Genomic DNA, 21459 nt, shown 5'->3' on the forward strand with positions numbered 1-21459 from the left:
GGGAGAGAGAGAGGGGGGGGGAGGGGGAGAGAGAGAGAGAGAGAGAGAGAGAGAGAGAGAGAGAGTGTCCCAAGCAGACTCTGCAAGAGTTCGAACTCACAAACCGTGAGATCATGATCTGCCCTGAAACCCAGAGCTTGGCTGACTCAGCCATCCAGCAGGAGTTCCTCTTTGAAGACTTTACAGGTGGAGGGGCCGCTGAGTCCCAGGCAGAGAAACAAAGGGTTCCAGCTGCAGTGTGATACAGGTGGGTTCGTTCTTCTCAAAGCGTGGTGCCCAACCAGCCGCATTAGCATCACCTGGAAATTGTGAGAAATGCAAATTATTGCGTCTTCGCTCAGATACAGTCTCAGAAACTCTGGGGACGGGAAACACAAATCTGACCTTAACAAGTTCTGTTTCAAGTTGAGGCCACTGCTCTGGCCTGCAAAAGTCTTATATCAGGTGGTAAAGGCTTAGAATTGTCCCAACTTTGCTGGAAAAGAAAAGAACAACAACAACATCAAAAAACAGGACGAGGTAATGAGAAATAAGTTTCTACGTTGAGTGGGCAGAACAAAAGCCACACAACAGTCTAGATTTCATACAGTGACCAGAAAAAACAAAAAACAACAAAAAAGTCTTGTCCCAAAGCCTCGCATTTGGAGAATTAAAATAATTTTGGTAGAGGCCGTGATGTTCTCGGTAGGCTAAATTAAGTAAAACTTAAAGTAATCATCCCAGTTGTAAATTCTTTCTGCTCCCTTTACTCTCCACAAAAACACCCTCAGGAAAAACACTGGGATTCCTTCAGGCTCTCTCAAAATTGTGTTTGTGATGTAACCACCCATTAAAAAAAAAAAAAACCCAACCCCAAATTAAAAGCCCCCAAAACAGAGCGGCGGGGCTGGCGCCATAGTCCCAGTAAACTCTGCCGTTTCCCAGCCACACCCCTGCGGACCGCCGGGCCTCCTTCCCCGGGCAGTTCCCAAAGATAAACAAATCACTCCTTGTTTTTTTCCAGACCTGAAATTAGCGGTGACTCACAGAGCACTCTGAATGGCCACAGTCGCCTCGGGAAGAGGGAAGAATGTGCAGATTTTTCCCTCACGCGAGGGCCCGACGGTGCCGGGCTGGGCCAATCAGGGGAGGACGGCGGGAATCGCACCAAAGTAGGTAAAAAAATGCGGGACGCGTTTTCGGCGCCGCAGCCCGCTCCTCGGCTCCCCCGGGTCCTCCCTCTGGACTGCTGCTCGGGGAAAGCCGCCCACCGTCGTTCTCCCCAGTCCCCAGTCAACCTCGCTCTACCTCGCCCTCCCTCCTGACTCGTCTCTCCTCCCTCCTCCTCCTTCCGCGTCCTCCCAGGCCCCGCCTCCAGCGGCGGCGCACACCTGGCCAGGTGGATATTTCCATGTTAGGGCAACAGCAGCGCAGTGGGCGGGGCGCCACGTGACCCTTCCCCCTCCCCACCCCCTCGCCGGCAGAGATGGGGATAGGGCCCCCTGCCCCGTTTGATCCTTTGCCCTCCCCTCGCCCGCAGGTACCAGCCCGAGCCGGGCCACCTCGTCGCTAGTAGATGAGGAAGGCCCCACCCCACGCAGCCGAGCTGGTGAGAGCAGGACCTAGTCCCCCAGCCTCCGGAAGGTGAGGCGCAATCCTCAGCCCGCCCTCTGGGCGGGGCGCTGCCTGGCTAGCCGGTTGCACAGCAACGACGGGCAGCGCTTGGCGTGCGCAGCCGCGTTTGGGCCCGAGGCGCGCGCTCGCGCACCCACCCCCTGGTAGGCTCGCGCCTAGCGTAGGCTGCTCGCTGGGTTGCTCCTTCCTTCTGCGGCGAGGAGGACAGTACGCAGACTCGGCGCCGACCGGCTACCCTTCTAGCGTTTCTGCGACCGCCGCGGCGAAGATGGTGAGTGGGAGGGAGCCCGAGGCGTGGGCTGACGGGGCCGGGGCGCTGGGGCACCGCGGGGGTCGGGGCGGAGGGGCGACAGGCGCGCCCCCGCCCGGGGAAGGACGCGGGGCCTTGCTGCAATCCCCAGGCGGGGGAGGGTCTCCGGGCTTCGCCGCCCGCGGACCCGCCGGGACTCCCGCGCCTGGGGGCGCCTCGGGGCGGCTCCTGGCCGCTGCGTCGGTCGCTGCTGCTGCGAGGCCGCCGCCGGCAGCTTCGTCCCCGCGGTTCCTGCGGCCCCGGACTGGGGACGACCTGCCAGGGTCGAGCGGCGCCACCCCCTCGCTGAAATCGACCGGGAGTCCGCCTTCCCGGGGTGGGGGGCGTCGGAATCCGGCCTGGGCCTTGTTGGCGCAGGTTTCCCCAAAGCCGGGCACCGAGGTGGTCAGTGACTCGTGCGAGTTTCGGCCCCTGAGGTCTGTCCATCTCATTAAAGAAAATAAGGCCTTTATTGAACAACCCTAGAGGGCGGAATGATTATCACGAGTATGACCCTGGTATGATTAAGAACAGGGTGGCCTCGCAGCCGCTTTGTTTGTCGTATCTGGCAATCAGCTTCCAGCAGCACTCTTGTAGTGCTTGTCGAGCTTGGCAGTGGCTCTTTTAACCCTTCCCTACCTAGTCTCTCCCTGCATGGTTAGAAATTTTCTTTTTACCTGTGAACAGTTTGTCTCTGCCAGAACCTAACGTGTGAGGAGTGATAGTGCTGGGATGCTAATAAAAGCGAATGAAAAAGGTTTTTAAAAGCCCATCAGATTATCCTGTCACTAAAAAGTGAACATGCCCCTTATATTCTAGGTGATGGACAGACACTTGGCTTAATTTACATATTTCCCTCTATAAACTGTCTCTAGTTTGCAGTACAACAGTATTCTTAATTGGACGATCGAGTAGAACATTTTGTCATTTTCTTTAGTCTGCACTGGCTGTTACCATTTTTGGTCAATGATTTGCAGGCAAAGGCTTACCAGACTTTGCTAGAAATATTACACTGTTATTGCATCTGTCTGCCTGGGAGCAGTTGGTACCAGTTTACTGCATACAGAATGTTTTTTTGCTGAATAACAATTTTGCTGAATAACTTAATTTTTACTTAAGGTAGTGCAAGGAAGAAAAAGATTAACTAGTAGTTTCTTGATGAGTAAGGAGATGTAGGAATTTGATATTGTTCAGTTTTCAGTTCTTCTTTGGTTTAAATCTGTAAGCTTAGAGAAGAGAAGCACCTTAAGACTTTTTTAAACCTCTATAAGATTATAAATGTATATACTACTTTATACTAAAAGACTTTAAGGGTTTTGAATTATAAAATTAAGACCATCCACTCTGATAAAAGTTCTTTGAAGTGGGTTGGAGCCTGCTTTAAGTTATGATTTGACATTCTTTTTTGAGTTTCTTTAATACAAATTTTATTTTCTATTTGAAAACAGGACCAAGTGTTTTAGCTTTAAGTTTTAGTTCAAGCCTTCCATATTTCTATGCATTAAAATATTTTGTTTACTGGTTCTTGGGGGAGGAGGAGGAATAAAAATTAATCAAGATGAGTGGATTCCAGATACGTTTCAAACTTGTTGGCCTTAGGGAGATCAAGACGACCTTACAAGCTCTTGTTTGGATGCTTGCAAATAGGATTCAGAAAATACAGACTGACCTTTTGTAAAGATTACTCTTGTATTTAGCCTTATAAGCACAGAGCATATTGTGAAGATTGGAAGTTCTTGTATTATCCCAGATTTTAGCACTCTGCTTCTATATTTGAAACTGAGGTTCCAAGTTTCTAAGGTTTTTTGGTTTGTTAAGATTAAATTTTAGCTGTTGATGGGTTTGTTCTGCATTAACAAAATCACTTCCTGGTACTCACAAGCCTTCTGGAAGCACTTGGGAATAAAAGCAATTTGAAACCAACTCAAAAGATCACCTTGGGCACTTTAAGATGAGATTTCATGTTTTCAGAATCTCAGTTTACAGTGCCAAAAAAAAAAAAAAAAAAAAAAAAAGCCTATCCTCCACAGGAACCACACAAAACTTTGATGTGTGTACTTGGTGTGCCACCTTCCTCTTGGAAAGCTTATTTACTTGTCTACCGTCAAGTTCCTAGGGTTATCTGCTTAGTAGTTCTATCTGTTGGGTGTGGATCGAGATCTTACATGTTGACTTGCCTAGTGCCTCTTGTAACCAATGGTGTATGACATTTATAGCATAGCTGTATAGCTTTCTGGGAAGTAGGAGTGTAGTCTTGCCCCAGAAACAATAAAAGTCTACATGATAATCTAACCTTGCCCTAGTCAGAGCTCTGCTATAACAAGCTGAGCTAATTGGCTCAGAATACATTACAAATGTATCCTGCAACTTGATGATTACTAAAAACACTTTTACTTACAGCAGCCTGTACATTACATTACAGCAGTGTAATGAAATAGGTTGGGCATGTGTTCGTGTGCCTATTTAACATGAAAAAACAGACTGTAAAGCGTTTACTTGTGACCTTCTTTGACTCCACATCAAGGTTTAACATAATTTACAAATTAATTTTGAAACATTTTAAGCAGAAAGTACACATAATAACCGGTCTCTTTGTACAAAAAAGAAAAGATTAACTTTTTGCCACATTTCAGGTTTCTGTGTTACCATTACAGTTAAATATTTTCTTCCTCAACCCATTCTCTTCCTTCCCCAGAGGTAACCACTCCTGTGTCAAAGACATAATGTGCTGGCCAATTAAGGAGATGATTTTTTCAGGCTATTGCAATTAGGAGACCGTTAATTAATGAGGAATGTCTCAAAAAAAAGGACAAGGACCTGGGACAGGTAAAACAGAGTCTTGAGGAACCATGAGGACAGGTCTTAATCTCAGCAAGCAATGGCAGGATCTTTATTTTACCAGCTTCCCCAAACACAAAATGATGGGGGTGGATTTCTTAACCTGCTCTGCTTTCCAGGAGCACAGGGCTCAGGTAAAGTTTAACATAGTCAGCTGAAATTAGTATATTTCTTTCTCCTTGATATTTCCATACTTTTAGCTATACATATGTGCATTTGTAGTAATATATATCATTTTGATGTATTTTTAAATTTCATGTAAGTGCTATGGTTTAGGTATCCTTTCGCAACTTAAAAAAAAATTAAACTTGGTGAGTTTTCGGGGAGGGGGTTGATTTTTGGTTTTAGCTGTAGCTGTGGTTCTTTATATTAACTGTTGAATAGTTTCCGTTTTTATGATTGTATACGTTTATTCATTTCCCTGTTAATGAACATTTCCTCAAGTTTCCATTCTTTTATCTCTTTTTGTCTACTTAAACAGTTTTGCAGTAGACGGTTTCCATGTTTTATGTTACTTCTGTAGCCCCAGTGAGTGTGTTCTCAGTATAGATCTAGAAGTGGAAGTCCTGGATTAGAGGGTATGAGTATGCCTTTTTTGTTCTACTACAGGTGGTTCTAGTTTGCATCCCATTGGCTACATTTGTCTGTTTTCTCCATTTCTTTTCACCACTTGGTGTTATGAGACTTAAAACCTTTGCCAGTCTGATGGGTGTGAAATGACTTCTTACTCTTTTAGCCTGCATTTCTCTGATTAGTAGTAAAATATCTTTGTTTGTTGCAGCCAGTGTTTTTACATGCATGCCCTTCTGGTGAACCTGACGTTATGTAAATACTCATCACATCTTCGTCTAGGCTTATTTGTGGAGCCTAGCATTAAATCTAGCATTAAAAGAAAATACACAAGGGTCCCCTAGGTGGCTCAGTCAGTTAGGCATCTGACTCTTGATTTCGGCTCAGGTCATGATCTCATCGTTTGTGGGTTTGAGCCCTGTGTTGGGCTCTGCGCTGACAGCACAGAGCCTGCTTGGGATTCTCTCTGTCCCTTGCTCTCTGCCCCTCCCCTGCTTGCATACTCTCTCAAAAATAAACGTTTAAGGAAAAAAAATCTACAAGAACATGATTGTCAATGTCAGAACTGCATATTGAAGACTGATATCCTTCTATGGCACCTACGTTTCTTTGCATGCCTCTGTAGCTGCTAAGTAACAGAATAAAGACCCTTAATTCTAGTCACCTGCCATTGTCAGGTCCTGGTAGTGGTAGAATGCAAAGTGATTCAGGGTAGAGTTCCATCTTTGCCAGCGGCCCTGGTGATTAACATCCTCTGCTTTATACTTATCTCTTTCTTTTTCTTGGGTAATTCATCCAGCCAAAATGTTAAAGCCAAACAAGCGCTAGGGATATGTGGGAAAACTCTGTGCTTGCCACTCAATGTTGCTGTGCACTCAAAATGTCCCTAAAAATAGTCTATTAAAGAAGCAAAATAAAACAAATAATTGACTGTATTTCACCAATAGAATTGGTTTAAATCAAGAGGTGTTTAACTTCCTATCCAGAAAGACTCCAAACATTATCATTTTTATGTTAATGTAACTTTAGTTTCTTTTAGTAATAACTAAGATATTTGAGATGAACAGCACAGGTGAAATTAGAAAAAACTCTTGAAATTAAAAAAACTGGATTTAACACGTATGTGTCGCTTTTTTCTACACAGCAAGGCTCTGGCCTCTGAGTAGTTAGGCCTAGTCTGTTTTTTGTTGTACTGCTTGGGATTTGCATATCTAAACCAGAGAGACTAATAAATAGAAGAGTGTTATTTAAGTATTTTGAGCTTCCTTCTCTTGTAGCATAATATTCTCTCTACATTGTCTGTGAAAGATGTACTCAAAGATTTACATCTAACGCTTCAGAAATATTTTAATCACAGTTTTTCTTCCCCGCCTCCTTGATGTTGGAAGTGAGTTTTCACTTGGAATTGTGCTGGTGTTAATTTTTCTTGAAAGTTTACATTGGGAGAAGTATAGCAAAATAAACATCAGATTGGTTCATCTCACTAATACTTTGACAGACTTGTTACTTATTTCATCTTGGAGTCTTCTGTACAAGGATCCCCCATAGAGTTGAGTAGTTTTTAGTCTAGAGTGATTTGTAACTCTAAAAGTCTTCTAGTAGCTGATACTGTAATGCTTACGTATTGTTAACCCTATTCTGTGATTTGCTTTGGAATGTTAAAATTGAATCAGTTTTTGTGTAGATCTTTAAAAGGTGATTGATTTAAGTAAAAATGTGATTCAGAGCACCTGGGTGGCTCGGTCACTTAAGCATCCGACTTCAGCTCAGGTCATGATCTCACAGTTCATGGGTTCGAGTCCCGTGTTGGGCTCTGTGCTCGCTGCTCAGATCTTGGAGCCTGCTTCAGCTTCTGTGTCTCCCTCTCTCTCTGTCCCTCCCCCACTTATGCTCTGTCTCTCTCTCAAAAATGAAGAAATATTAAAAAAAATTTTTTTAAACATGTTTAAAGTTCAGGTTAAAAATTTTTTTAAATGTTTATTTTTGAGAGAGAGTGGGTGAGCGCAAGCAGGGGAGGGGAAGAGAGAGAGGGAGGGAGACAGAATGTGAAGCAGGCTCCAGGCTCTGAGCTGTCAGCACAGAGCCTGATGGGGGGGCTTGAACTCACCATGAGATCATGACCTGAACCAGTCAGTCGCTCAACTGACTGAGCTACCCAGGCGCCCCTAAAATTCAGGTTTTAATATGTAGTTGGAATATGAAAAAGCAGAGGAAAAACTGAGATTTTGGCTTTTTGTTAACATGAGGGAGGTGTGTCAAAGAACTCTTGTTCTGTTGCAACAGGGCATAGGATGAGCACTTCAAAGACAAACTTCAGTGCATACTATAGCAGGAACCCCATATTTGAAACTAATTTGTGTGTGTTTTTGGATTACATCAAAGGAAGACTATTTACTCTTTTCAACATTTTTGTTGAAAAATGCATATTGGCATGCTTTCAGAAAACTGCCAACCTGTAAATGTAATTAGCGTTTATTTTTAAATGGTTTCATGGGCATTTTTGACGGTGGTGGAATTTTCATATAGTGCTAGAGCTAAAACTAAAGTGCAGGCAAATACAGGTAAGATTCCTTCAGTTTGTTAGGAAGCAATCTGTTAAGTCAGTTTTTGAAGCTCTGGAACTCTGAGGAATCCTCAAATCATTGAAAACTTGTTTTAAGAATGTTGTAAGTAATCTTTAGACCAGGGTTTTTGAATAGAAATAAAATGCAAGTTAATGTATACTTTTAAATATTCTACTAGCCCTATTAAAAACATACAAAAAAGAATGAAATTTATTTAACCCAATATGTCATATCAACATTTAATCAATATAAGAAATGAGACATTTCACATTATTTTTTCATACAAATTATTTGAAATCCAGCATATATTTTACACATATAGCACATTTTAATTCAAATACTCAGTTTTCACTGGAAGCATTTGATCTGTATTTAGATATAAATTTTACAGTTGAAAAAGTAGATTCACATACCTAAGTTGTTCAATGCATGCTTATAAGTTTTCTAGTATAATGGTATTGGTAATCAGTTTAAAATTTTAGTTAATTAAAATAAAATATCATTTAAACATGCAGCTCCTCAGTCATACCAGTCACGTTTAACAGACTCACTAAACCACAAGTGGGTAGTGGCTAACTTAATGGACAAACCTCAGACTTTGTGGATTAGCCTATTTAATTTGTAAAGGGAAGTTAATATGGGTATCAATACTATGTTACTTCTTTGCATTTCTGTACATGTCTAAGAAGCAGGGCTAAGATAGCATGTGAATTTCTTTTATGGCACTTAAGATGTTTTGTAGAACTAGACTGTTGATCTCCTTAAGAAAAGGTTTTTTCAGTATCAAGATGCCTTTCTCATAGTAGGCCCACAACAGATGGTCCTGAATGAACATGAGTTAGTGAGAGGGCATTTGTAATTATGACAGGGACAGGTTCCCATGGATATGGATTCTTTTTTATACTTTCTATTCCCACATACTTTTTTTTTTTTAATTCAATGGAAATTAAGGTTTTTATTTAAAAATTTTTTAAAGTTTATTTTTGAGAGAGAGAGAGACACACACACACACACACACACACAGCATGAGCGGGGTAGGGACAGAGAGAAAAGGAGACACAGAATCTGAAGCAGGCTCCAGGCTCTGAGCTGTCAGCACAGACCCCGACATGGGGCTCGAACTGCCAAACCGTGAAATCATGACCTGAGCCGAAGTCAGAGGCTTAACTGAGCCACCCAGGCACCCCTGGAAATTAAGTTTTAAGTACTAAACTAATTGAATAGTACCTCCCCTTTGTATACTGCATTACAATTTGAGTCTTACAGTGAAAATCCTTAGAGATAAGGCAAGTATTATTAGAGTAGTACCTTTAAAATAATTCTTTTTTTTTTTTTTTAATTTTTTTTTTTTAACGTTTATTTATTTTTGAGACAGGGAGAGACAGAGCATGAACAGGGGAGGGTCAGAGAGAGGGAGACACAGAATCTGAAACAGGCTCCAGGCTCTGAGCTGTCAGCACAGAGCCCGATGCGGGGCTTGAACTCACGGACCGCGAGATCATGACCTGAGCCGAAGTTGGCCGCTTAACTGACTGAGCCACCCAGGCACCCCTAAAATAATTCTTGCATACAGAAATTCCTCAATAAATGCCAGCTCCCTTTCTTCCCTTGAAAATGAAACAATAATGGTATTTGATGCTCATTGAGGCATCCTGAACCATAGAAAAGTACTTGAAAGCCTAACAAATGAAAGAACAAGAAATAATGTCTTTAAAAATTTATAATTATTTAATATGTGACAGGCATTGTGTTATACTTTCTCTCAGTTTTTATAGTAACCCAGTGAGGTAGGTATTGTTATCATTTCTGTTAAACTATACTGAGAAGCAGTTAAGAGCATGGGCTTGGAGTGGGGCTACCTAGGGTTTTTGAATCTTGGCTCTGCCACCTACTATCTGTGACCTTAGGTAAGTTACTGATTATGCTATGCCTCGATTTCGTTATTTCTCCAAATGGGAGTACCTACCATCACAGCATTTGGGTGATGCATATAAGTAATTTAAAAGCAGTGCCTGGTATATAGTAAAGTGCTTATCAGTGTTGGATGAAATGACATTAAACAACGTTAGATCCTCATTATTACTTAAAAATATTTTTTTTAATGTTTTATTTATTTTTGAGAGAGAGAGAGAGCGAGAGAGAGAGCGCGTGCGCACGCGCATGAGCAGGGGAGGGGCAGAGAGAGGGAGACAGAATCCACAAAGCAGGCTTCAGGCTCTGAGCTGTCAGCATAGAGTCTGACACAGGGCTCGAACCTGTGAACCATGAGATCATGACATGAGCCAAAGTCGGACGCTCAACTGACTGAGCCACCCAGGCACCCCTAGATCCTAATTAGAATAACAGTCTTTTTTTCTTTATATTCTGATTATACCATCACATGCTTCAGCAATTGTAGATACAATGAAAAGGGTGGAAGGGAATGCATTAGAACATGTTTCCAATTGTTTTATTAGTTTTAAAACTAATTTTGTTTAAATTATATATGATCAACTTTATTTTATGGTCTACTTTTAAATTTTATTTTTCAGGTAACTTGACTTTAGAAATTGAAGTATAGTTAACATACAATTTATGTTATTTTCACATGTATAATAACATAATGATGTGACAGTTACCTGCATTAGGAAATATTCACTGTAAGTGGTTACTGTCTGTCCTACAAAGCTATTGACTATATTCCCTATGCTGTACTTTACATCTCTGTGACTAATTTTTTTTTTAATTTTATAACTGGAAGTTTGTGCCTCTTAATCACCTTCCCTTATTTCACCCATCTCCATCCTCCTCCCCTCTGGCAGCTACCAGTTTGTTTTCTGTGTATGAGTCTGTGTCTGTTTTTGTTTGCTTTGTTTTTTAGATTCCACCTATGAGTGAAATCATATGGTATTTGTCTTTCCCTGACTTGTTTCACTTAGCATAATACCCTGTAGGACCATCTGTGTTGTTGTCAATGGCAAGATTTCATTTTTTTGTACAGTGGAGTAATCTGTGTGTGTACATATACATCATTTTATCCATTTATCAATGGATACTTAAGTTGTTGCCATATGTTGGCTGTTGTAAATAATGTTGCAGTAAATGTAAAGGTGCATGTATCTTTTAATGAAGTTAGTGTTTTTGTTTTCTTTTGGTCAATACCCAGAAGTGGAATTACTGGGCTGTATGTTTAACTTTTTGAGGAACCTCCATAGTGTTTTCCATAGTGGCTGCACCAATTTGCATTCCCACCAAAAGTGCCTGAGAGTTCTCTTTTCTCCACATCCTTGCCAACACCTGTTATTCCTGGTCTTTTTGATACTAGTCATTCTTACTGATGTGAGGTAGTGTCTCAGGTGATTTAATTCTTAATGTAAAAATATCTTGTCTTCCACTCTTAGTATTTTTCCCAAAGAAATTAATGTATAATCAAACAGTTCTTCACCCTCAAGATTTAGAATAGCAACCATTTATTCAATAAATAATTGAGAACTTGTTATGGACTAAAAACTGATCCAGGTACTAGGGATATAGTACTAAAAAAGTCCTCTATTTGTAGAAGCTACCTTCTAATGGGGCAGGGGACGGGGAGAGAAAAACAAAATGGCAAGATCATGTCAGAGAATTGTTAAGTGGTACGGAGGAAATAGTGTCATCAATAGGCAGTGCTAGAAGAGTTGGCTTCTTTTAGCCAGATTGTTAGGGAAGGCCTCTTAGGAGGTGACATTTCAGCTAAGACTTGCATGGCAAAAAATAACCATGTGAAGAGCAGTTCAGGCCGAAGGAACTCTATAAGTAGAAAGGCCTTGAGAAGAGAACGGACTTGACATGCCAAGGACAAAAAAAGGTTTGTGTAGCTGGAATTCAGTAAAAGGGGGACAGAAAAGTAGGAAATGGATTGTTGGCGAGAGCTGGAACAGGAAGAGCTTACAGACCAACGTCAGGAACGTGAATTTAATTCTCATTGCTCGAGGAAGCTATTGCGTGTGTGGTGGGGGGAGGTGTTAAGGTGTTAAGTAGTGGCATAAGATAGAGTTGACTCCTGTGGAGATGTGCAAGTGGGACAAAGAGTAACAGACTGTTGCTGTTCATCCAGTTGATGGTGGTGGCTTGGATTGGAATTGTTAGGAGTGGGCAAATGAGCAGTGCTTAGATCAGATACATATTTTGGAGGTAGAGCTGACAGGACCGACTGATAATTTGGGTGTGTGGTTTAAGAGAAAGACATCAAGGATAACTTACTCTTAAGACCAGAGCTGTTAGGTAGTTGGTAGTTGGTGGTGTCATTGTGCTGGGGACTAGAAAAGAATCTAAAATAAGATCGTTTGGCAAAGAGTGAGGTTCTTAGAACTTTGAGGAATAACAAATTGATCCAGAGGTATTTTCCATTTTTAGAGTACCTAATTTCATATGTGGTTATTATAATAATGTATGTACATTGTAAAACATTAAAAATTTACTTGTAATGACAATTCCAACCAAAGTATTAACACTTGGTGCATTTTCTTCCGGATCATTTTTAAATGTATCCTCATTATTTCAGTAAATAATTGCTTGGTACCTTTTAGGAACCAGGTACTGTAGTGGGCTTTGGAGATTCAACAGTATACAAGACTAAGTCCCTGTCCCTATGAAGTATACATTCTAATGGGGGAGATAGGTAAGGAATAAGTAAACACATGAATAAGATAATTGCAGATTGTAATAAGTACTATAATGGAAGTAAGGGAGAAAGTGAATATCCAGAGATCGTCAATATAGATTTTTCTCACACAGTGGAGTTCATCTGTAACAGTTTTATATCCTTTATTTCTCATGTCCCAGTGTGACAAGGGTGCCGAGTAATTCAGTGCGGGGGGGGGAAATAGTGTCTTCAACAAGTGGTGCTGGCACAACTGGATATCTACATGTGAAAGAATGAATTTGGATCTCTGCTTCACACTATATACAGAATTTAACTCAAAGTGGCTTCTAGATGTAAATGTAAGAGCTAAAGCTGTGTAACTCCCAAAAGAAAATGTAGGCATAGATCTTTATGAGTTTGGGTTAGACAGGGTTTTTTTGTTTGTTTTTTGGAAGAGGGGTTTGGGCAATGTTCTTGGCATTTATAAGCAAGAGCACAAGTGACCAGAGAAAAATAGAACAATTGGACTTTATTAGAATGCAATGCTTTTTTTTTTTTTTTTTGAGAGACAGTGCGAGAGGGGCAGAGAGAGAGGGGTGAGAAGGAGAATCCTAAGCAGGCTCTGCACTGTCAGTGCAGATCCCAATGTCGGGCTTGAATTCCTGAACTGTGAGATCATGACCTGAGCGGAAACCAAGACTGAGCCACTAGAATTAAAGACTCTTGCATCAGAGAACACCATCAAGAAAGCAAAAATGAGGGGCGCCTGGGTGGCTGGTCGGTTGAGCGTCCGACTTCGGCTCAGGTCATGATCTCGCGGTCTGTGGGTTCGAGCCCCGCGTCGGGCTCTGTGCTGACAGCTCGGAGCCTGGAGCCTGTTTCGGATTCTGTGTGTCTCCCTCTCTCTGTGACCCTCCCCCGTTCATGCTCTGTCTCTCTCTGTCTCAAAAATAAATAAACGTTAAAAAAAAAATTAAAAAAATAAATTAAAAAAAAGTAGGTTTCTACATAAAAAAAAAAAAAAAAGAAAGCAAAAATGCAACCCATGGAATGGGAGAAAATATTTGCAAATCATGTCTGACAAGGAGCTTGAATCTAGAATATATCAAAGTGTACAGAGTGCCTGGGTGGCTCCTGATTTTGGCTCAGGTCATGATCTCCCAGGTTCGTGAGTTTCAGCCCCGCATTAGGCTCCTTGTACTGACAGTGTGGAGCCTGTTTGGGATATTCATTCTCTCTCTCTCTCTCTCTCTCTCTCTCTCTCTCTCTGCCTCTCTCTGCCTCTCTCTGCCTCTCTCTGCCTCTCTCTGTCTCTATCTGTCTCTATCTCTGTCTCTATCTTTCTGCCCCTACTGTGCACACTCTCTCAAAATAAATAAATAGATAAATTAAAAAAAAATAGAATATATCAAGGAGTATCTCAACTCAGTAGTAAAAAGGCAATCCAGTCATATAGACAAAGGCTTTGAATAGACATTTCCTTAAGGAAGATATACAAATAGTCAATAAGCGCACGAAACAATGCTCAAAATCATTAGCCATTAGGGAAATGCAAATCAAAACCACAACGAGGCACTACTACGTACCCACTAAGATGGCTATAATAGAAAAGACAAGAGTAATAAATGTTGGCAAAGCTGTGGAAAAGTAGGAACCCTCATACATTGCTGGTGGGAATGAATGTGAAGTAGTGCGGCCACTTTGGAAAATGCTTTGCCGGTTCTTTAAAAGGTTAAGCTTGGAAGTTGCCATTGACCCCAGCACTTTCACCCCTAGTTATATACCAAGTGAACTGAAAAGACATGTCTACATAAAAATTTGTACATGAATGTAAATGTACATAGTAGTAGTATTCATAGTAGCCTCAAAGTGGAAACAACCCAAAGTTCCATCAGCTGATGATTGGAAAGATAAAATGTAGTATATCCATACAATCAAATATTATTTGGCAAGATAAAGACATGAAGTACCAATTCATGCTGCAACATGGATGAACCTTGAAAACATGCTGAGTAAAAGAAACCAGTCAAAAAAGACTACGTTATAGAGTTCCATTTATATACAATATCCAGGATAGATAGATCTTAAGAGACAGGAAGCAAATTAGTGGTAGGACAGGTCTGAGGTGTGTGAGACTGGGAAAGAGGAGTGATTGCTCACTACAGAGCAATTTTTTGTGTGTTCAAAATGTTCTAAAATTAGATTGTGATGGATGTACAACTTTGAATATACTAGAACCCACTGAACTTATGCTTTTAAATGGGTGAAATTTTATGGCATATTAAATATGTCTTTAAAAACTTTGAATTTAAAAAAAATGACTATTTTACTTTATTTTTTTTGAGAGGGAATCTTTTTTTCTTTTTAATGTTTGCTTTTTGAAAGAGAGCGAATGGGGGAGGGAGAGAGAGAGAGAGAGGAACAGAAGATCTGAAGGGGGCTCTGTGCTGATAGCAGAGAACCCAATGCTTGAGATCGTGACCTGAGCTGAAGTCGGACGCTTAACCGACTGAGCCACCCAGGAGCCCCTGCATTATTCTTTAAAATAGAGTTCTAGTTATGCAGTCACTGAATCAAAAAGTTTGTGTATGTGTATATATATGTCCAATTTAAAAAATAAGCTCTTAGGAAACTTGGAAGATACAGAAAGCTAGAAGATAAAAATCACTTACATTCCCACTCTTGGAGATAAAATTCCCTTCCTTTTCTCTATACTGTCTTATACAGTTGAGAAACACTATACATAAAACTATATTCATTTTCTTTTTGCACTTAAAGCAAATAATGTTTCCCCCATGTTTTTAAATAAACGTGATTTTGATGGTTGCATTAGAAACTGTCCTGTGGATATATTATACTTTGCAATTCTCCTGTTTCTGTTTGAACTATCTGGTTTTTAGTATGCAGATTATTCCCCCAGAATAAACTTCTCGAAGTGAAATTACCAGGTTAAAGTGTCAAAGGGTTTGGATTATTTTAAGGCTCTTAAATTAAATGGCCTAATTGCTTTCTGAAAGCTAAGAGTGAGTTAAACAGTTACTTAATGGTGGAAGATGACTCTGGAAAAGTAGGTTGGTTCTGATAATAAAGGGCCTTCTATGCTCTGTTAATGAATATGGACTTTACCTTGTAGGTGCTTTGGAATTGGTGAATATTTTTAATCTTGAGAGTGATATGAGATGTTAAGAGTAGAGAAGAAGGAATAGATTTGAAATACACATTTAAGGAGGGGCTGGTAGGGCTTAGAAATGGAGTGCGACCATGGGAAAAAAGGTTAACCAACAACATCAAATCTGTTTCCTCTCTTAGGTTCATTGACATACTAGCTAATTATCCAGAGAGAAGCCAAATTGTTAAACCAAAGAGAAATCTTTTGCCTTTAGCTTATTATGTGTTCAAAATGATCTTTCTCAAATGGGAGTGGAATATTTTTTATATTGTTACTTGAAGTAAAGACTAGAAGTAATGTATAATTTCTTCCATTCAGGATAATTTATGTTAAGGAAAAGTCACCGTGTTTAGTGTAAGTTTTTCAGTTTTTGCAAATGTATACAGTTGTGTAACTACCATGACAGTCAGCATAGTTCCTTCACTCCAAAAATTTTTCTTCTGTTAATCTTTCTTCCCACCAACCACCACTGATTTGTTTTTTGTCCCTATAATTTCACCTTTGCAAGAATGTCCTACGAATGGAATTACCCAAGCAGATACTCTGAGTTAGGCCTCATTTCACTTAGCATAAAGCATTTGTGCATCAGCAGTTTCTCCTTTTTACTGTGGGTAGTATTCTGTTCCCCAGTTGAGGAATAGAGTCCTTTTTTAATTGTTTCCTGTCTTAGTGAAGAGTAAGGCCAATGAGATCTTTTTCTTTTCCTAATATTGATAAATGGCTTGAAATAGTCATTCTCTCCACCTTGGTAAAGCTACTACTGATAGATACACACCTTATTATTAAATAGTGCCCTTAGTTTTTCAATTGTGGAATCAAACACCTATTTAACAAGGGTGTAGATTGCACAACTTGTGAAATGTGTCAATGTGCTTTATGGGATATTGATTTCTTAAAGGTTATGTTCTTTGCATATTGGTCGTTTTACACATTAATGTCTCTTCAGCATTCAGAAATTAAACGGTACTTATATATCAGTTTTAAAAAATGATAATTTGTGACTTTTAAAACAATACTAAGGAGAGAACTTGTATTGGTTAAGTAAACATTAGGCAGCTTCACAATTCTGGGTAGATGGGAGATTGTGTGTATATGTTGGACAGGGAATTGATAAAGATACTAAAGAGTTAAGGTGATATCTCATTGTGGTCTTAATTTGCATTTCTGTGATAATTACTAATGTTGAGCACTTGCTCATCTGTTGGTCATCCAGGTCTTTGGAAAAATGTCTATTTAGATCCTCTGCCCATTTTTAAATTGTATTGTTGGCCTTTTTTGCTATTGAGTTGTATAAGTTATTTATATGTTTTGGCTATTAACCCCTTATCAGATATATGATTTGCCAAAATTTTCTCCCATTTCGTAGGTTGCCTTTTAATTTTGTTGATGGTTTCCTTTGCTGTGTAGAAGCATTTTAGTTTGATGTAGTCCCACTTGTTTATTTTTGCTTTTGTTGCCTTGCCTTTTGGTGTTAAACGAAAAAATCACAAAGACCTATGTGAAGGAGCCTATCTCCTGTTTTTTAATTCTAGTGTTAACTGCTTCAGGTCTTAACATTCAGGTCTTTAATCCATTTTGAGTTAATTTCTGTGTATGGTATAAGACAGTGGTCCAGTTTCATTCTTTTGTATGTGGCTGTCCAGTTTAACAACACCATTTATTGAAAACACTGTCCTTTTTCCAGTGTATGTTCTTGGCTTCATTGTTGTAAATGAATTGACCATATATATGTTGAATGGCTATTATCAAAGAGACAAGAAATAACAAGTGTTGATGAGGATGTGGAGGAAAGGGAACCCTGGTGCACTGTTAGTGGGAATGTAAATTGATACAGCTATTATGGGAAACAATATGGAGATTCCTCAAAAAATTAAAAATAGAACTACCAGCAACTCCACTTCTGGGTATTTGTCCAAAGGGAACAAAAACATTTGAAGAGATAAATGCACCCCCATGTTCATTGCGGCATTATTTACCGTAGCCGAGGCATGGGAGCAACCTAAATGTCCACGGATTGATGACTGGATAAGAAAATGTGGCACGCGTGTGCACACACACACACACACAGGAATTCTTCAATATTATTTAACCATAGAAAAAAATATTGTCATTTGTGACAACATGGGTGGAACTTATGTGCAGTGAAATAAGTCACAGGGAAAAAGACAGATACTGGATGATCTCACTTGTATGTGGAATCTAAACAAAACAAAACACCCCCCACCCTGAACTCCTAGATACAGAAAACAGATTGATGGTTGTTAAAGATGGTCAAATGGTTGAAGGTGGTCGAAAGGTACACATTTCCCAGTTATCAAATAAGTCATGGGGATGTAATGTACAGCATGGTGTCTATAGTTAATAATGCTGTATTACATATTTGAGAGTTGCCAGAAGAGTAAATCTTGAAAGTTCTTATAAGACAAGAATTGTAACTGTGTGGTGATGGATGTTAACTAGACTTATCGTGGTGATCATTTCACAGTGTACACAAGTATTGAATCATGCTGTGCACTTGAGATTAATGTTATATGCCAATTTATAGCTCAAAAGAGCTCTTTCAGTATTATGAATACCTTCATGTTTTCATGATGTGGTAGGTAATGAGTTGTCACTTATAAGTCAAATAGTGTAAAATTTTTTTCTCTTTACAACTTTCTTTATCAGTTATGAGGATTTATGCAAACAGTATTTCACAGGACTAAAGTTCTGTATCTTTAGGAAAAAGACCATAATAGCAGATCTCATCAAGACCAAAACATTCCAATAGAGATCAATAAAAATTACTTAGAGGTTTTTTTTTTTGCTTTATTTTTTCCTGAAAATACTAAAGTTTTGAGATGGATGATTTTCCTTGGTATAAATTGAAGAATTGTACTATAAAGGATGGAAAAAAATACCCTGAAGGCGATGGTACATTTTGTAAAAATTTTATGGGATAATCATTTTTCAAAACCTGTGAAAGTAGATGATAGTTCTGATTTGAAGTAGGGTTGAAAAAAAAGATCCTGAGTTAGGGAGCACTAAGTGAGAATCACACAAACAATAGACAGTTAATCACAGTAGTAGGTAGTACTGTGATAGAAATAATTGTATTTCGTGTCAGTACATAGAAGGATCATGTGATTTAGATTAGAGGTGGTGATTGAAGGACCAAGTAAGAGTTGCCTTTCCAGAGGATGTGATGCCTGAGCTGAGCCCTGAGGGATTTAACCAGATGAAGAGAAGGATGATGAAGCATTTCAAGAGAACATGGTGTATTCAAGAGAATCGCAAAGAATTGTACATGGCTGGAATTAAGGGGAATGTGTCAGGAACAAGTGGGAAAAGAGGCTGCAGCAGTAGGCCATAAAGAGCTTGATATGGCATGGATTTTATCCTGAAGAAAGTTGGAAACTCTAAAAAGAAAACAGTAAAAGCATAAGACTGTCTGCCAGTGTGTTTACTGTCCCTGGCTTGCCCTCCTACCTCCCATTTTTCTGTCTAGTCCTTTAGTGAGAAGTGGGGAGTTTTATTTTCTCTACCATGCTTATAAAACTTATTGTTCCCACTCTTCCTACCCTCCCCTTCTGACTTTCTGCTTCCCAGTTGTGGCGGGAAATCAGTTGACAAATCTGGTTAGCATTGTCTATACAATTGCGCACAGTACGAATGACATGGATTACTTTATGCAGCTAGGCATTGTATCTAATCCACTTTCACTGTTGAGATGACTTCTGTAAGGTTTTGTTTTCTGTTTTCTTTTGATGGGGTGTGGGTAGCGTTTCATAGAGTTTAGGATATTGATTGAATTTTTTCCCTACTGAGTAAGGTATAAACATAAAATTTGTTTTAGCGGAACTCTTTAAAATAAAAGTAACATATAGCTGGTAGAATTGCTGTTCAGTCTGCGTAGGCTGTCTCAAGGACACTGTGCCTTGCTATGAGGTGAATGAAGGACTTCCGTAGTTGGAAATTATTTTCAGGAATGAATGAGTGTATTAAGGCAGAGAGTTAACTTGGATTTCTTTCTGGATTGCCGATAGTTTACGTAGTTACTTTGTGCAAATTACGGAATGGTGTTCCCTCTGGTGATGTGGCCTCAGGAGACTGGTAGATGGCACTCCTTCAAACAATTGAAGCCCTGCAGGCACATCCCTTGGCTAGTGGACCATGAACTTGAATTTAGCTCTTGTCTTGCACCCTTAAGCAAGGCACAATCTTTAAAACTGTACTTAACAGCTCCAGATATTTTGAACTTAAGTGATTGAGGATTTGCTATGTGCTTGCTTGGCTGATATATACTAGGGTAGGGACAAATTTTAGAACAGCCTTTTACCTTGCCCCACAGGCCCCAGTTTTCATCACTGTAGATTTTTTTGACTTAGGCATGTAAGTGGTAGCTCTGCCTAGCAGCATAGTAAGAGGTAGTGTAACTGAATCGTGACTGTTTGAGAGGGCTGTTAAGCTTTGCCCTTGCGTGTCTTTGCTCTGCAGCCATTCAGTAGTTATGGGACGGAAGAGGAAACATACGTCAAATGTCAGTATGGTTTAGTTTGTAGTTCTGGTTATCAGGGAACAGATGGAAATGACTGTTTCAAATACAAGTTTTAAGCTGTCTGGATTTCTTTTCTTTTCTTTTCTTTTTTTTTTAATGTTTTACTTATTTTTGACAGAGACAGAGCATGAGCGGGGGAGGGGCAGAGAGAGAGGGAGACACAGAATCCGAAGCAGGCTCCAGGTTCCGATCTGTCAGCACAGAGCCCGATACGAGGCTCGAACCCACAGATCGCGAGATCATGACCTGAGCCAAAGTCGGATGCTCAACCAATTGAGCCACCCAGGCACCCCTGTCTGGATTTCTTCTATCCATAGCCTTCCACTCCCCAAAGGCTTCATTAAAAATTAGCCACATTGGTAGCTAAAAGGAGTTGAAGAAGCTCTGACCAGGTTTTCTGGTTAAGAATAACATGACTCCTCAGTTACTGAATGGTACCATTGACAGGCACTGTATTTAGGTGATTTACTTGTATTGTGTGTTCAGTCCTCTTGAGGTAGGATGATCATGACTCATATTTTGCAGATGATGAAAGTGAGGTTTAGAGAAGCTAACTAACTTGCTCATTGTTAACATGATTTGAGTAAGAGATTCAGTATGCTTTCTCCTCTGTTTAAAAAGTCTTCTAAGATTAAATCTTCCAAATTCTGTTTATGAGAAAGAGAACATAGTAAAGTAAAAAATTACATATCTGACTTTATTTAAAACATATATTCCCAATTAATTATAAAATTCATATGGAATGGTAATGTGTAATATTACATAAAATGAAGTTACCCTTTTTTTATTTTAGAGACAAGAGTGCATGTGAGCTGGGGAAGGGGCAGAGGGAGAGGGAGAATTGCCCCTATCCTTATTGGTACTAGAAAACTTTGTAGGGGCCCCTGGGTGGCTCATTCAGTTAAGCGTTCAGCTCTTGATTTCAGCTCAGGTCATGATCCTGTGGTGCTTGGGATCGAGCCCCACATCAGGCTCCACGCTGATGGCATGGAACCTTCTTGGGATTCTTCGTCTCCCTCTCTTATCTCTGCCCTTCCCCTGCTCATATTTTCTCTCTCTCTCTCTCTCTCTCTCAAAAATAAAAAACATTAAAACACTTTGTAATCTGGATTCATTATTTCAAAATTCTGGTGCTTTAATTTCAACTTTTTTTTTTAAATTTCAACTTTTTTTTAATTTCAACTTTTTTTTATTTTGAGAGAGAGAGCGTGAGTGGGGTGCAGGACAGAGAGAGAGAGAGAGAGAGAGAGAGAGAGAGAGAGAGAGAGAGAGAGA

At 40.0% G+C, this 21459-nt stretch overlaps 1 protein-coding gene and 1 long non-coding RNA gene across 5 annotated transcripts in view; one reads left to right on the forward strand and one right to left on the reverse strand.

The window, feature by feature from the left end:
* Nucleotides 1-8: 8 nt before the first annotated feature.
* Nucleotides 9-1631, reverse strand: LOC125936839 (uncharacterized). 4 transcript variants are annotated; one of them, XR_007462149.1, is made up of 3 exons: nucleotides 1542-1631; nucleotides 385-475; nucleotides 9-299 (listed from the first exon to the last, which is right to left on the reverse strand). It is a non-coding gene; the product is annotated as an uncharacterized LOC125936839 (long non-coding RNA). The 4 variants fall into 4 exon arrangements; XR_007462147.1 differs by lacking the exon at nucleotides 1542-1631 and adding an exon at nucleotides 1371-1499; XR_007462146.1 differs by lacking the exon at nucleotides 1542-1631 and adding an exon at nucleotides 1006-1499.
* A 22-nt stretch (nucleotides 1632-1653) lies between these two features.
* DSTN (destrin, actin depolymerizing factor) overlaps nucleotides 1654-21459 on the forward strand; it is a 36117-nt gene continuing 16311 nt past the window's right edge. Inside the window, exon 1 of the mRNA XM_049651172.1 lies at nucleotides 1654-1885. Coding sequence (XP_049507129.1) covers nucleotides 1883-1885 — 3 coding nt within the window. The 5' untranslated portion in view covers nucleotides 1654-1882. The remainder of the gene's footprint in view (nucleotides 1886-21459) is intronic.

The sequence above is a fragment of the Panthera uncia genome (genome assembly GCF_023721935.1).
Source record: "Panthera uncia isolate 11264 chromosome A3 unlocalized genomic scaffold, Puncia_PCG_1.0 HiC_scaffold_11, whole genome shotgun sequence".
NCBI lineage: Eukaryota > Metazoa > Chordata > Mammalia > Carnivora > Felidae > Panthera > Panthera uncia.